This window comes from Gymnogyps californianus, chromosome 8 (assembly GCF_018139145.2).
Source record: "Gymnogyps californianus isolate 813 chromosome 8, ASM1813914v2, whole genome shotgun sequence".
NCBI classification, from domain to species: Eukaryota; Metazoa; Chordata; class Aves; order Accipitriformes; family Cathartidae; genus Gymnogyps; species Gymnogyps californianus.
The window spans coordinates 3,520,629-3,537,270 of record NC_059478.1 but is presented as its reverse complement, the minus strand read 5'-3'; the positions used below and the strand labels follow the sequence as shown (position 1 = coordinate 3,537,270).

General features: G+C 41.1%; 1 protein-coding gene across 3 annotated transcripts in view; it reads left to right on the top strand.

Moving 5' to 3' along the window:
* Positions 1-16,642, top strand: part of C8H1orf21 (chromosome 8 C1orf21 homolog) — a 126,802-nt gene that overhangs the window by 68,745 nt on the left and 41,415 nt on the right. For all 3 annotated transcript variants that reach the window (XM_050901375.1, XM_050901376.1, XM_050901377.1), the window contains exon 3: positions 8,295-8,389. In XM_050901375.1, the coding sequence (XP_050757332.1) occupies positions 8,295-8,389 (95 nt within the window). The remainder of the gene's footprint in view (positions 1-8,294; positions 8,390-16,642) is intronic.

Below are 16,642 nucleotides of genomic sequence, written 5' to 3'. Positions count from 1 at the left end.
GGAGCACGTGAATCTTTGATCCATGGCATTCCTCGTGATCACAGCAGTAGGAGTACTTTCCACACCTGGCAGAAATAAGTATGGTACAGAGAAATTTGTTAGACAAAAAGTTCATATTTTGCAGAATAGACGTGTTTTATTATGGATGAAGGGTAAATCTTGGCAAGTCCTTCCATAGAAAGGGAAGAGATACTAAAGAAAAATAGGAAGCACAGGAAAATGAAGGTGTGGTTAGAAACTTTCTTCTTGGTGGTGTGACTGAAGTACCACTTATCTCCTGTCTGATACTTGATGCGTCACTAAAAATAGAGGAGAGAGGCTCACCTATCATCCCTGTTGATGACAGCAGAGCCAAATATGTTCGTCCTTAGATGTCTGAAATGGGAATACAATGTAAATCAGCATTTTATTTATTTGTTTGTTTGAATTTTTTAAGACTTGATGTTTAACAAAAGATTTCTCCAAAAGTCACAGTGAGTCCAGATGTGTTTGATGGAGTTACGCTTTTTTCTGGTGTTTTTTTTTTTTTTTTAACTGAGCCAGAAACAGCATCATTACCGATATTGCTGTGGTAATGGCACTTATAGTGATGTCTGGAAGTGCTGAAGAAATTTTCCTCATAGGAACAACCACAGTTTTCTCTGCCCCCCCTCCCCCCCCCAATCCCAGTAATTGTTTCAATATTATAAGTTGATATGCTCATTTATCACTGAAATCATTATTAATGAGTGCTGTTTTTCATTGTCACATTGCCATGGGAACCGGGTGACATGTTTGAGTAGAATTCTCTGTTTCCAGATGGAGATCTTCATTCATAAGATTTGCCTACTGAGAATTTTTGCAGCATATTCAACTTAAAAATTCTTCCTCCCTTGCCCTTCCAAAGAGTTACTGCTTTCTGGTTTATATCCTGTGGTGGATTTTGTGGTGGGTGTTTTACTCGACAATATTTCTGTCTTTTATTTGTGGTTCATTTATGTTGTTTTTCTTTCGATTCAGTTGGGCTGCTTTTCTTCAACTCGGTATTTGCTGTGGCAGTCCTGTAAACCCATTCCTCCCCCATTTGAGTTGTTGGAAGTCTTCTCTTTTTATATAATATACCACACAATGGAAGACAGTACTTGACTTTTGCTTTTACACGTCAAAGGAGCATAAAGATGTATTTCTCTTTATGTATGATATACCACACTCTAAGTGATAGTGTCCTAAAATTTTTATCATATTCACTACTTGATTTTTAGTTTTGCACAGGAAAGAAGCATAAAGATGTTTCACTTTTGGTTTTGATGTAAAACTGTATTTAGGAAAAAGAAAAAGTGTAGTACTCTTCAGCAAGATAGAGCAAGGTAAATATGCATAGAACTTTTGTATAATTTCCTTTATCCTGAACTTCTTACAGTTTTAAAGGTCTTGTTGACTGTCAGACTTAATTAGGTCCTACCTGATCTCAGTCAACGTTTCAGGATTTCTCTGGGTTCATTTCTGATTGCTCAGACCAAAATATCTCAAAATGCTGTATTTACTTTAGTAGAAATCAGAAGGTAAAAATCAAAAGGTGAATTTAGCATCCTTTACTTCTTAAATTCCAGGTGCACTCTTACCTTATCAAGCAAAACCTGGTTAGCAGTTTTTTGCAAATACCTGAAGGTGTTACCTTTAGGGAAGGCATCAAAGGCCCATTCCTCCAACCTTTCTTTAACCTAATTTTCATATTCACTTAAAGCCATTAATGGCCATACACCCCATGACGTACTTCAAGGTCTGTCTGTTGCTTAAGCATCCATTCTTTTGCATTTGCAGTGCTTTCATCCTGACAGTAACTTTAGAACAAGAACAGTCTCATAAATAGCTCAGAATTTGTGGTGTCTGAACACCTTATCTTACATATATCTACAGAAGATAAATGTTATCTTCACCTAGTCAAAAGTCTATATATAGTTGTGTCCTCCCAATAACATAATATAGTGCAAGACCTGTCTTCTGCAAATAATTATTTGAATTTAATTGCTATATTTAGTATATTTGAAATAATGAATGTCATCTTATCTGTGAAGACCAAGGTGTTATGCATCAGACTTGTTTCTTCTCCGTTATACCAACTAGCAGTGTCCTCCCTAGCTAAGCTGCTCACTGCCACCTTCTCCTCCTCTGCACCCTTTGGTTGCCCTTTTGGTTGACGGCTCATTGCAGTCAACAGTCTTGGCTGGGAACGTGCTAAATATTGGCTGGTCCCATCGCTTTCAGGAATTGTTCTGCATTTCTCATGTCAGGTCTCTACTTGAACAGACTTGTGACAGGCCCATAAAAATGAAGAGATTTTACAGCTTAGCTTGATCCAGGGGGAAAAAAAAAAGGGAGTTCAGCATAAACGTGAAGGGTAAAATTTGTGTCATTGAGTACTGTAAATCCTAGAGGGAGACCTGCGAGCAAAATTTAGTGTTTCTGCTCAGATAGCAGGAACATTGCAGGTGTAAATATCAACATTTTCGCTGTGATTCAGATAGTTATTTGTTTTTAAGCAGCCTAGTTCAATGGCTATTGAAATTAGTTAGAACTGGGGGTTTTCCTCAATGCATTGGCTAGTTCAGAAAGTGGATGTTTCCAGGTATGCCTCGTCCTACCTGGGAAGCTGTAGGGCTTGTAGTCAGCTGGAGACTCCTCCTTTTTCTTTCTGTGCAGTATAATTACTTAGATGGTTTTTTTCCCCCTTTGAAAGTGAAATCATATCTATTTATACCTACCTCCAGCAAGTGACTACTCTATATGAGCTAATGTTGCCAATATATTGTATTTGTGCTCCCTATTTTAAGGAAAATATTTTGCCTGTGATAGGAAATTATGAGAGCTTATGAGTAATAGTATTGCTTCAAACTTAACATTGCTGATCCATTCCCTTCATCTCTGTGTGCATCTGATAAAACAGTTGTTCATGGCTCAGTCATCTCTTCTGCTCCCATTAACTGAAATAAGGTTGATCGCTTGCTTTCCACAGGCCAGTGCTGTGTTCACCTGTTTGTGTGATATTGGTATATGCACCACTTGCTCAAAACACGTGGGTTTGATGGAGTTGCTAGCTGCTTGGCACTCCTGTGTGTTAATCATTTATTTAGGCACTGAAGCCTGAGTGTTGGCCACTCAGCCTGCTTCTTCCTTAATGTGCCTCATCCCCAAGAGGTAGTCTCTTGGCCTTTAAGACAGGTTGTCAGCTTTAGATTGTGTCAAATTTACATTGCTTTTTGAGATACAAGTAGAGATTTCTCGTGCCCAAAGACATACCATATAATAGAGCCATGACATTAATATTAATTTTGTAAGACGCTTTCTATTAAAAGAGTAATTCTACTAACATCTACAGAAGCAGGTGTCTTCTACTTTGACCTCCTGAATTTCTTTTATCTATATTCTCCTAAGGAGAAGGTGGATTTCTCTGAAGTAAGACTTGCTAGTTGGCGTGGTGTATTCAACTTGTCCTGAAAATGTAATGAAAAATGACTGGTTTATTTTTGGAAACTTTCTTGCTGCTGCATGTCTCGGGCATGAATTGTCCAGGCATCTGTGATTCTCCTGCAGTTGGTAGGGTGGAGAGAAGAGTAATGCTAGCTGTGTTATGCTGCACAGATAATTGAATAGTTATTGTATTCATAAGTAAAGTATTGGGGGGAAGCACATTTACTAACACTGTTAGTGTAGTAAATATCTGTGGAAATTACACAAGAAATCTCTGCAAAGTTCTTTGCCACCATTTCAGGGCTACTTGATGCATCTGGCAGACAATGCAGCATTTGAAGGATCTGTACCCATGTTCAATGTGAATTTAAAATTATGTTTTTGAGAACTTCTGTTGATGATGATCTCTAAAAAGACTGGTGTGGAGCTGAAGGTGGAAAGGAAGTGTAGCCTAGAAATTCACACAACCACGAAGAGTGGGAACAGGCTATCAGGGCAGCTCGAGTATTCCTTAAATGTCCCATGTCCACATCGTAATCCTTACCCTCATCTGGCCTGACTCTGTCCACAGGGTCTCTAACATCTATTCTCTTTATGAATCCTACACAATTCAGGGAGATCTCCGCTGAAGTCAATAGCGAGAGGAGTATCTTCACCTGATACTTCACAAGTATCTTCAACCGATACTGGTTGAAGATGGTCATCTGACTAATAGGGATGACGAAAAAGTGGAGGCATTCAATGGTTTTTTTGCCTCAGTCTTTAATAATACTGATAGACCTTGGGCTGCCCGGTCCCCTGAGTCGGAGGACCACGAGCGTGGGAACAGTGACTTTCCATTTGTGGACACTGAAGTTGTCAGGGACCAGCTGTATCAGCTGAATGTTCACCAGTCCATGGGACCTGATGGGATTCATCCCAGCGTACTGAAGGAGCTAGCGGATGTTACGGCAGGACCCCTCTCGATCATCTACCAAAGGTCTTGGAGTCTGGGGAGGTCCCTGCTGACTGGAAGCTAGCCAATGTTATTCCAACCTACAGAAAGGGCGTGAGGGAAGACCCAGGGAACTACAGACCTGTTAGTCTAACCTCAGTCCCTGGAAAAATTATGGAGAAGATTATGCTGGGTACTATTGAAAGACATTTAAAGAATAATGCAGTCATCAGACACAGTCATCATGGTTCACAAAAGGAAAGTCCTGGTTTAACTAATTTGATATCCTTCTATGATAAGGTCACCTGCCCAGTAGATGAAGGGAAGGCGGTGGATGTAGTTTTTCTGGATTTTAGTAAGGCTTTTGATACTGTCCCTCACAGCATCCTTCTGGCAAGCTGTCCATCTGTGGGATGAGCGGGTTCACGGTGCGCTGGGTGAAGAGCTGGCCGAAGGGCAGAGCTCAAAGGGCTGTAGTGAATGGGGCTGCATCTGCCTGGCGACTGGTCACCAGTGGCGTTCCTCAGGGCTCAATCCTAGGGCCAGTGCTGTTCAATACGAATTTTATCAATGGTCTCGATGCAGGAGTTGAATGCACCATTAGCAAGTTTTCTGATGATACCAAGCTGGGAGGTGCTGTGGACTCTCTTGAGGGACAGGAGGCCTTGCAGAGGGATCTAGATAGATTGGAGCATTGGGGTATGATTAATGGGATGAAATTCAACAAGTTGAAATGCTGGATTCTGCACCTGGGTCAGAGTAAAGCTGGGCACAAGTATAAATTGGGAGAGGAGTGGCTGGAGAGCAGCCCTGCAGAAAGGGACCTGGGGGTGCTGGTCGGCAGCAGGCTCAGCAGGAGCCAGCAGTGTGCCCTGGCAGCCAAGGGGGCAAACCGCGTCCTGGGGGGCATCAAACACAGCATGACCAGCCGGTCAAGAGAGGGGATTGTCCCGCTGTCTTCAGCGTTGGTGCGGCCTCACCTTGAGCGCTGTGCGCAGTTCTGGGCCCACCATTTAAGAAGGCTGTGAAGGTCCTTGAATGTGTCCAGAGGAGGGCAACAAAGCTGGTGAGAGGTTGGAAGGCATGTCCTGGGAGGAGCGGCTGAGGACTCAGGGCTTGCGTAGTTTGGAGCAACGGAGGCTGAGGGGCAACCTCATTGCTCTCTGCAGCTTCCTGAGGAGGGGACGTGGAGAGGGAGGATCTCTTCTCCCTGGGATCCAGGGACAGGACATGTGGGAATGGCTCAAAGCTGCGCCAGGGGAGGTTTAGACTGGACCTTAGGAAGCATTTCTTTACCGAGAGGGTGGTCAAGCACTGGAACAGGCTTCCTGCAGAGGTGGTCGATGCCCCAAGCCTGTCAGTGTTTGAGAGGCATTTGGACAATGCCCTTAATGATATGCTTTAACTTTTGGTCAGCCCTGAATTGGTCAGGCAGTTGGACTAGATGGTCGTTGTAGGTCCCTTCCAACTGAACTATTCTCTTCGCCCGGTAAAAGCAACACAAATTTGTAAGTAGTAATGGTGCAATAATTACAAGAGTGTTGTCGTGGTGGTGACGATGAATATCAGGAAGCCAGGTACCAGCAAGTCATCTGCTCAGACACCTGAACAGTGATGCCTGGCAGCACTCTTACAATCAGTTAGAGAAGAAATACAGAACTAAGTTTCCAACAAAACCCCTTCTTCCCGTCTTGCCTCCATCCTATTGAACTGTATCAAACCTTCATATATAAATCTGATTGTGCTGATTATCAGTCATGGGCTCATCAGTGCTGATGGTCCACTTGCTGCAAGTGACGATGTCTTCCAAGGAAGCATCCCTTACATGTAGTCCGCATAGGATGGTCTGCTGCCCGGGCATGCGCTCGGTGTTTGATCACAATTAATCTCTTGGAATAAGCAGGAGACACGTTTCAGAGGTTATTTTTGCCACTGAACGTCAGGACCTCCATGCCTTACTCATTTTTTACAAGGCTGGGTTGAACATGCCTCTCTTTTTTAGTTAATGAGGACTAGCTGCGGGTTGTGCAAACTTCCTTTGTGCTATTTTCTTTTTCTCATCTGTTTTCCTATTCAAATCTGTACATGCCACCATGGGAGTTTTATGCTTTTTCTGCATGTGAGTTTTATTGCTAATCACAACAGAGATCATGAAAGGAGTGAGAAAAATGTAAGTTAGATATTGCAGTCAATTAACTACTTCTAATTCCCAGGCTTTATTGTGTTCAGCCTTTTTGGTTTTATGAATTGTCACCTCCAGACTACCTAAATTCCATTTAAAAAAAAGAAAAAAAAAAAAAAATCAGAGTTTTTGTTCACATTTACCAATCTAATAATACTGTCTTAAATTCTTCCATCTGTTTTGAGACTCTGCGTCTGAGATGCGGCTATTTGATAAATTCACAGTTTTATTTAAACTCTATAATAAAAAAAGTATATTGATACAGACTAGGCCAAGTGCAAAACCATGTTGTATTTTTTAAAAAAAGATAGTTTTTTAAAGTTAGGCTTATTTAACTTATACACTCTGTGGTTAACAGTTTCCTGAAAACAAGCTTCCTTCTAAGTAATTTTGATTGTATTTTTTTTTAACAATACAGTAACCCAGCAAAATCCATTTGTGTTTTGTTTTTCCCTTAGCAAGTGAGATAAATTGCTTGAAAACCCAAAGAAAAATAATAAAGTTTGTGCGGTTTCTTTTAATTTGCCCAGGTTTTGCCTTTTATTCCCAGTGTACTGTGTCTCATTTAATTTTGTATTAACGTTTTCAACTTTCATGGGGTTAAGTTTCTCTTCTGCATTATATATCCTGGCTGGAGGAGGGTGGGTGCAAAACCCTGGGTGTTTTTCTGATAGATTCACGTGCTACAAAGATAACCAGAGCAAAAAGCGCCTGAGAAAAGGCAGTGTTGGTACTGCAAGCACTGGATTTGCAGGCTAGAGAGAAGATTCGCTTTTCCCAAAATCCCATCGTGTCCTACCAAAGAAAAAAATCCCTTTATTCAAGCTTTGGGTGAGGCTGTTTACTTTACTGTGGGATAGCACGTGTATGTTAGATAATATTTCCATACTGGCACGGGAGCTGGGAATTTATTATTTGAAGAGCTGAAACACCTAGCTGATAAATATTAAGGGCAAACCAGGAATCTTACTTTTCTTATTACTTATTTTCACGCTGGATTTCTATCTGTATAACATTCATGTGCAGGAAAAATGGTCAGGGCCGGGGGGGGGGAGTGGGGAGAGGAAGATGGTCAACATGGGGCCTTTTCTCCAGAATTCATTGTATGACTGTACATCGTGTACCTTTTGCTTTAGCTCAGTTAAAACAGTGCAGGAAAAAAAAAAAATCACAAATTAAAAAAAAAAAGCAGTGTTTTTTGGTGTGGGTTTTATTTTCCAGCTTTTAACTTAAATTTCAAATAGCCCCCATCAGCATTGCTTTTCAAAGGAGGTTTTTTCAATGCAAGGAACATCCGTGAGCAGACTGCTCTCTGTAGTAACTACTGTACATCGCTCGTTTGCCCACTGATAATAAAAATCCAGGGAGGATGCAGGAGCAAAGAACTTGTTTATATTGAACATATTATATAGAAAACTAGGGATTTGGGGGAGGGTACATACCAAACATCCCCTGTTCGTGGTGCCGTGGCTCTACTAGACCAGAGAGCTACTGAACAATTTCTGGAAGCCAGAACTAGAAATTCTTACTGAAGCTTCAGTCAGGAAAAACTGCCTTGGTATCAGTCACATTTAAGGCTTTGAAACTATATACATGTAATTTTTAGTTGCTTTGCTTAATTAGGGTCTTTTCTAGTCAGCTGTTTTGGTTTTAGTTTGGTTTTTTCCCCAGCTGCTGAACTACACTGGTTCAAAAATTTTTTTTTCTTTTTTTTTTTTTCTTGGTGCTCAGATGAGTATAGGATCAAACCAGTGGAAGAGGTCAAATACATGAAAAATGGGGGAGAAGATGATCAGAAAATAGCAGCCAGGAACCAAGAAAACTTGGTAAGGATTGAACTTATCGCTTATCTAATGAAATAACGTGGCTCTGCTTTTGTAATGAAATATGCAACGTGCAGCACATTCAAACTACAGCTTACACGCGGCAAGAGGATTTTCTCCAAAATGTCATAACTCTCTGCGAAGCTCGCATAGAAGGTGCAAAATATGACTTTTTCCTGCTTGTCTTTCTGAATTAGGCTCTACTTGATCTTGGAGCGAGTGCTTCCATGATTATACTCACTCACCTCCATTGCAGATGCGAATATACACGCTTTGAAATGTATGTGTCTATATTGCAAACGAGTTGGTAGTAAAACAGCAGTGCGCTGCCATTAAGAAAATGACCTACTTATGTAGATATTATTTGCTCTGTGCTTCTTGGTTTTACATATTTCAAAATTCACAGGGAAGGCAGTTCGGAATAGAAAAAACAATATATTCGTAACACAGCAGTCGCAAGAATCATTTTGTGTGTGTTTTTTTTCCCTGATTTGAGCACCTTGCCAGCTTATAGTTCCACTTACAGGAAGGAAATCTCAGGTAAACTCTTAGTACTACTTGAAATAACTAGGATGCTGTTGAAGCGGCTTAAAAATCACAGATGACTCACTTCTGGCATTTCTGAGAAGTCATTTCTTTTCTTCTAAAGCTGAAGGAATGTCAGTTTTGTAATTGGCTGACTGGTGCTTTGCTCAGTTCAACTTTCTGAAGACATCTCACAATTATAATAGTTGGGCACAAAATTTCACATCTGGTTCCACTTATTCATTGCAGCTTTTCTTCACGTAGGATTGTTTATGTTTCCTCCATCAGTAAGACCAAAGGGGGAACATCATCAGCAGATTTCAGTGGAACCATAACCATTATCACCAGCCGAGGATTTGCCTTTTGCCATCATTGGGCAGCTGTACAAAAATCCACTGTTTGGGATTTCTCCTTTTCCTGAAGATGTAAGTGAGCTCCAGGCAACCAGGATACTTTATATTCCCTCTTCTAGACACACGTACTTGCGTTACACAACTACACGTGCATTCCTGTAGTAAATAGCAGATTTTATTTTGCTGTCCTAACCTCGTTGCTCGAGCGGTGGTTGAGCAGCAGGCAACACGATTTTTGCTTTGGTCTCCAGACTAGGTATTTGCTGCCTGCAATTTTGCATTGCTGATGCTCCAGTGGATGGCGCAGCTTCAGCTTGCAGCAGGATTTTGGGGGTTTTTTAGTGCCTCAGAAACGTTGCTGAGAGCATCACCTCTTCTACCAGCATCCGCAGTGCATTCAGCTTTATCGCCGATGTAAGCATGTTTGTTTTGAACTGGAAGAAGTGTGACTGCAAGAATTTTTTTGCTTATTTTAGAGACCTCAGTGCTTTGTTGGTAAACAGAGAAAAAGGAAAAATGAGCACAATCCTCTTTTTTTTTTTTTTTTTTTTTTTTTGATAAAAAATGGAAAAAGTCTAGCAGGTTAAATTTTAAACTAGCCTTCAGCTGTAGTTAAATTAGAGTATTTGCAGAAGGTAACATGCCACTCAAATGACAACGAGGAATAGTTCAGGAAAGCTTAGGTCTGCTGAGGTGACACAGTCGCTGAAGTTGTATTCAAAACTAGATAGAGATATTTTGCACTTTTGTTAGTGCCTGCTTTCTTGTAGCACCTAAGTGTCAGCCTGATTAAATTTAGGAAGAGACATTTCTACAGCACAGTGCTTATTATTTTATTATTGATAGGTCATGTTTGATGGGAGCAGTGGGTTTGTTGGGAAATATAATTTAATATGGAGTTGGAGGGCTGGTATAGCTCTCTTCTCTGTCATCTATCAGGAGGCAAAAAAAAAAGACTAACGCAAGAAAGTCTTCAATCAGACAGGATGTATATACTTAAAAACAAAAACCATCTTGCACACCAAGAAGGCTTTATTTTCCTTTTCCTCATCTTACTCTAAGGAGATTACATTGTCTGTAATGTATGCAGCCTTTTAATCCTGGGAATTGTCAAGTCCTCGTCGCTCCTGGATTTTTTAAAGGGGTTTCACTGTTCGAGTTCTCCTTAGTAAACGTGTTTTAGTTCACTGCTTAGAAGATGGGTTAAGCTACCCATCACTCAGGCTTTAGTTTTCTTAACGTGTGAAAAGTTGGCAAGCACTTACATAATCCCATCTTCTCATCAGCCATTTCCAGGCAACAGAAATTTTAGGAACAAGAAAAGGCGGTGGGAGAATCGACCAGCCTTTTTCCCTCCTCTCTTGTTTCTTAATCCCACGTTTCTTTATTGTCACAGGGCTGCTAATTCACATCTTCAGAAACGCGGCCCAGATGAGATGTATAACCTGAAAGTCATTATAGTCTGTTCCCTCGGAACTGCTCTGGTGTGGGTTATCTTATCCTCTGATACTTGTGTTTGAATTATGTTGTTCAGATGCCATTGAATTTTTCGGTCCCATTATCATCACTGTTACTTTTTTAAGGTTTTTTGAAGTCTCGCTTAAAAAACATATCTCTGCTCAAGTGAAAATAAAACCGCTTCCCTTATAACTTAGGCTCTTTGATGTGGTGCCATCTCTGCCTTTGGTGTTGCAATATTTCTGAGTCAGGGGAGGAAAAAAAAAAAAAGGTTATGCAAGTAGATAAAGAGAATGGAAGGACATGGCAGACACCAGGCAAATTGTCATTTTGTACTGGGGTCCTGTGGTCAGGGTCCCAGGCTTTTATTCTGTTTAAGGAGAGAGCTAGAGAAGGGCTGGTACAAGCATGGGTATCCGTGGGAGAGATGAGTCTCTGTCAGTGAATCATCATCTCAGCTTCAACCTGAGGCTTAAGCAGGGCTCAAAACTTGAGCAAGGCTGACATTGTAAAGCAGAAATACTCCTAAGGTGTATTGACAACAGGAATGGCTGTGCTAGGGCTGTATGCCAGGTGAAACAGAAGATGTTCCATGTGAAGACATTTTCTGGCAGAATCAAAGGGTGAATTAAAATGTAGGCTCTTGACGGGGGGGGAAGAAAATAAGAAGAGATAAAAAAGCCAGGCTTGTTTCAGACTCTGTCAAAGTCACTTATTGTTTTCCTGCTGTTCCTTTGTATCCATAGGCCTGATTCACTTCTTTACCCAGGTTGTTTCTCCGGTTCTCCACTTGCCACTGGGATCTCTCTGGTCCTGGTTTCATTCCTGGTACCTCTGGCTCCCGCACTTTCCTCAGCATCCTGCCTGGGCATCTCCATCCTCAAAATGAAGCCAGAGCACGTTGCACTTGGTGGGGAAAATCTTGAGCTGACAGTCACACATCCTTGTAGCCTGCAGATGGGAATGGGATGTAGCAGGATTAGGTGCTGGAGAGCTGGGGTTACGCTGCATGCTGGCACTCTGCACCACACGCTTTAATAGCTGCTCAGCTAAAACAGGGACGTTTGTCAAATCTGTAAAGAACTAGTAGATAGATGAAAGAAAGTAGTAATTTGTACTATATACGTTTTTTTAATCACAACTACTGGGCTACATATATATATATATATAAAAATATATATATATATAAGAAAACATGGAAATTGTGCTAATTTTCAAATGAGATGTGATTGTACATAGAAGGTCATGAGTGTATTGTTATTCCCAGAGGTAAATAAGCGACTGTGATGGTTATTTGTGCATTCAGAAGCAGAAGGGCTGGCTGTGATGGTTTATCGGGGTCCTGGGCTGGCGTGGCTGGGAAGGCAGGCGGGCTGGCGGCCCACGGCGGGCCAGGGTCCCGCAGGGTTGTTGCCTCAGGCACAGCCAAGACAATGCCGTCTCCACGCACAGCTTGGTGCCAACCTGCCAAGCGAGGTGATGAACCCTCGTGTTAAAACTAAACTTCAACTCCCCATGGATCCACAGCGGCTCAGCAAAACCCCGCTGGGGCAAAGGTGAGCTTTCCTGCGTTTCCCCATCTTTTTGGGGGACTATAGGTTGTTTAAGGGCTTTATGATAAGCCTTCTCCAAAGCAAAGAGAGTTTTACCAACTTTGAGTTTACCACTCAGCAGATCTGGATGGGGTTTTTTGGCCCTAAATATTAGCAAAAGCTAATCGTGGCTAATCACATATGTCACATACCTGATTTTGTTACTTTGAAAAGCTAAAATGCTAAAAATCAGGAAGTATTAATATTTTAAAAGGCTAAATCTAGTCTAAAACATACCTGCTAGAAGCAGGTATGACCAGAATATATAACACACTTTTACCATTCTAAAGATCAGTTAATTTCTTGTTTGGAAGGACTCACTGTTTAGCTCTACACCATCATGTTAAATATACAGAGTACAATCATAACAGCCTATTTAACATTCATAATAGGATGAATTTAATTGTCCTCATTTCCATACTCTCACAGCACTAATGGCTTTCCATTGTAAAATTTTATTGCCAGAAAAGGTAAAATAAGAAGGTGTGTCATATTCGTGCAGCTTAGCATTGCTTTGGCAAACTTGATGAGCTGTATCAGTTTTCCTCTGAGACGGTTTGTAATAGTACAGATACCTCTGAAAATATCAAATACCTAAAGCTACATTTTTGTGTGTGTTAGGTGGTTAACGATATTTATTGCAGTTCAGTTTTTGGATGTTTTTGTAACTTTTACTAATAGAAATCTTTTTCTGGTCTGCATTCGCACAAAAGGCTACTTGCTGGGATTTTTATGCTTTGTTATCCAAACCCTCAAAACAATTGGGCATAATCCTCTGTTTTGTCCTGAAGCTCCATAGAGAAATTGCATGTTAGAGCTTGAGATGAATTCCTGCTGGAGTTGGAAGAAAATTGCCTCTCTGTTGCTCTTGCTATCTCTCACTCCGCCTTTAATAACAGGAACAATGTTTTGCGTTTTTGTTTCCCAATAAGTATAAATTTCCACTCCACTTACCTGCAAATGTAATTTTTGTCAGCCTTCCCTGTGCTGTTATTTCCTAACTATGTCTCGAGCTTCTCAGCCCAGCTGCTCTTCTCCATTTATCATTCAGCTCTGTAATACTTAGTATTGCAAAACCTCAGTCTCTGTGGCTCTGTATTCAACACCAGTTACCATTTTCTGCAGTGATATGTTAAAAATAGACAATAGAATCTGATAGATGAAGTATATGAAATTAAAAGCCTAGCAGAAAATGAGGAATGAAACAACTGTAATAACTATATAAAATATAATATGTGAAAGGGAAGATACCTATTTAAATATTTATATTATACACAGTATACAAAATACATATTATAGATACATCAATCATAAACCTTTTGTGATGTGCAATGCAAATATTGGCATATGTCTGAATTCCAGATCGATTTAGGAAAGTATCTTTTTAATTCTATTGCCAAGCTGCCCAACCTAGGTTCCAAACAAAAAAAAAAGGAAGAAATAAGCTAGCTAAAAGAAATAAGCTAGCCACCACTCTCTGGGGTTAAATTTATTTGGGGTATTTGTGGTGTTTTCCTTTCTACATATGCAAAATACCACAAGTGCAAATTTAAGCATGGCAATACAATTAATTTGGTACTTTGAAGTGTTTAAAGCCACTGCTGCTTACTATTGCTAGATAAGCTTTGCGTTGCTGTGTTTTAAATGCGTAACTCTATATATTTATCACAGCACTGTTGTAGTACATTGGTGAAGAGCTTTGTGGAAATTAAAATTAGTATCATATTAATGTATACTACAGTACTAAGATTTCAGGCTGTAGTTTCCTAATTATTTAAACCATTTTGCAACGATAGCGTGCTTCGAAACACATGATTTCAGGATAGAACTTGCTCATGCTCTGCTTATAAGGGGCAAGAAACCAGAAATGCCCAAGACCACCAGCCCTCAAAGCCCTTAGAAGAGCTCTTCTTGGCTTTTGTCTACCCTGAAGAGTTTTGGCATGTTAAATCCTGTGTTGACCCCTCGTTTGGCTTTCAGTGCTGTATGCAGCATCATCTGGGAGATCCTGTCCCACTGCTGGAACGGTGTCAGCTCCAGGTACGAGCATTGGGACGATTGCATCGTGTTGGTTCATTATCCACTGTCAAGGATGGATATCTAGATATTTTCTATATATAAAGGAGGGGCTATTAACTTCTCTGCCTCTTGCCTCCCTATTTTCCCTTCTCCTGTTTTCAGATATAAAGCCTCAGCTCAACAAAACACTTGAAGATGTTGTTGGCTCTTGTGTTGGAATCCAGACAGGGAGAAAAGCACAAAAACACACTGAAAAATACAGCTTGGGTCATTCTGGGAGGGGAAAAAGAAATTGAGGTGCCCTTTTTCTTTGGTTTCTGGGGCATAAGAATAATAAAAGGAGAAAGTGAGCATTGCCAGATGTGCACAGAGACTTGATAACGTGCAGGGGTTGCTACACCACCCACCCATTGCATCTCCTGTAGTCCTGAGAGCTGGAAAAGAGAGCAGAAAAGTTGAGGGCTACAAAGCAAGGCTACTCCCCCACACGTTTTCCCACAAGGAGAGGCATCCACTTTGCCTAGATGCTGCATCAGCCAAATCCTGAGGCCCCGAGGGAGGTCTGTGGAAACAGGTCCCACAGGCTCCTCGCAGACCAGCGCAGAGATGCTCCCCATCTGGACTGCTCCTCTCTTGAGTTTTCAAGACAGAAACCACAGAACAAAAGCTGCCGCTACAAAACGCAGCTACAGCATAAGTAAGTAAATGAAAGCCAGGGATTAAAATTTAAAAGTAACTAAATGAAGGAGTGACGAGCATAGTATCGAGCTTCTTTCTGCCGGAGGTGGCAGGGTTCATGTCAGGATAAAGGAGGCAGCATCCCACGCCCCGCAGGCAGGCGGGCAGGCTGGGGCGCCCGTGAACCTCCCTGCCCTGGGCAGCTGCAAGGGCAAAGGTGTCGTTTCCTCGAGGCAGAGCCGCTCCGAGCAGCGCTGGGACAGACTGGGCAAAGCAAATCATGTGCCCCGTTCGGTGAAGAAGAATTTTGCTTTTTACATTGATTAGATGATACCTAAGAAGTTCCCCTGGGAATATATAGTTGTTCATTGGATCTATTTTCCTCTAGGCTTCATCAGTAGAGTCTGGATCGGTGCATTTTATGCTGCACATACTCCCAGGTTCCCTTTCCCAGGGAAATTAAAATTATAAAATCATCCTTTGGGGTGGTTTTGTTTGGGTGTTTCTCCCCCCTCCAAGTCTGAGATCCTAAATGAATGCTACCCTATCACTATCAGTACTAAGTAATTACAACATTTCAATTTTCGTAAACCAGCCTCTCCAATGTTTTTGGAAGAAATGCATTTGAACCTGAAATAGAAGTGCATGGAAAGGATATTGTTACTAGAGCCAGTTATTTTAAACGCCATGCAGTTAGCTTATTTCCATATTGCCCATTTCGTTTCAAATTTGCAGTGATATTCTTCAAAGAATGGTTTCTCATAATGAATTTATGACAGTTTTAGCTCATTCCACTTACGGGTCACTGCATATTATATTGACATCAAAGTAAATGATTGCCCTGACTATTAATATTCTTTTTCTTCTGGATTCCATTAAAAATTATTTTGGTGGAAAAAGTATTAATTTTTCCTCCAGTATTTAATTTTTGAAAATCTATAAAATAAGTGGATACTATTAAAAATGTTTTTAGTGAGTCAGAAAATAACGTGCAAACTAATTGTGCTCCAGATACATTTCTTCAGACTGGTCCTTGTTTCAGTCTTCAGCCTCTGTTGAGTAAATCTTCATAGTGCTCTATTGAGAGGTAGAATGATGCAATTTATCAGGCTCTTGACGGATGAGATTTTAAAGTAGAAAGCTTAAAAAAAATGCAATGATATTTCTTTCTCAGGATATTAAAATAACAGTGTCCAGAAGCAACATGTAATTGCAGTCTTGCTAATGTTTGCTAGAGTTAAAAAATAGTAGTGAAGGTCTAATGCCCAAGAGCCTTGGGCAGGTGTCAGGAGCAAGTTTTCAGGATCAGCTACATCGTCGGTGTAAAGGATTCTTGCAAAACCTGCAGAGATGTTCCCGTCACTTGTGGAAGCAGATCATTTTCCGTATGGGTTGTGTTTTTTCCATGCCTGAAAATTTACTTTGCCAAGGAAGTCCTTTTTCACAGCAGTCCTACCTAGGAGCTAAACTGCAAAACTTAAAGCACTGCTGCACGTTGGCTGAAACGTGTCGGACTTCTCCAGACCGCATCATCCAGGGTTTATAAACATCAGCGTCTGAAGCCCAAGTGGGATCCTGCTGCGGTGAGCTCTGGCGGTGGCAGGCGGATGGGCCTGGTGATGTCTCTCCGT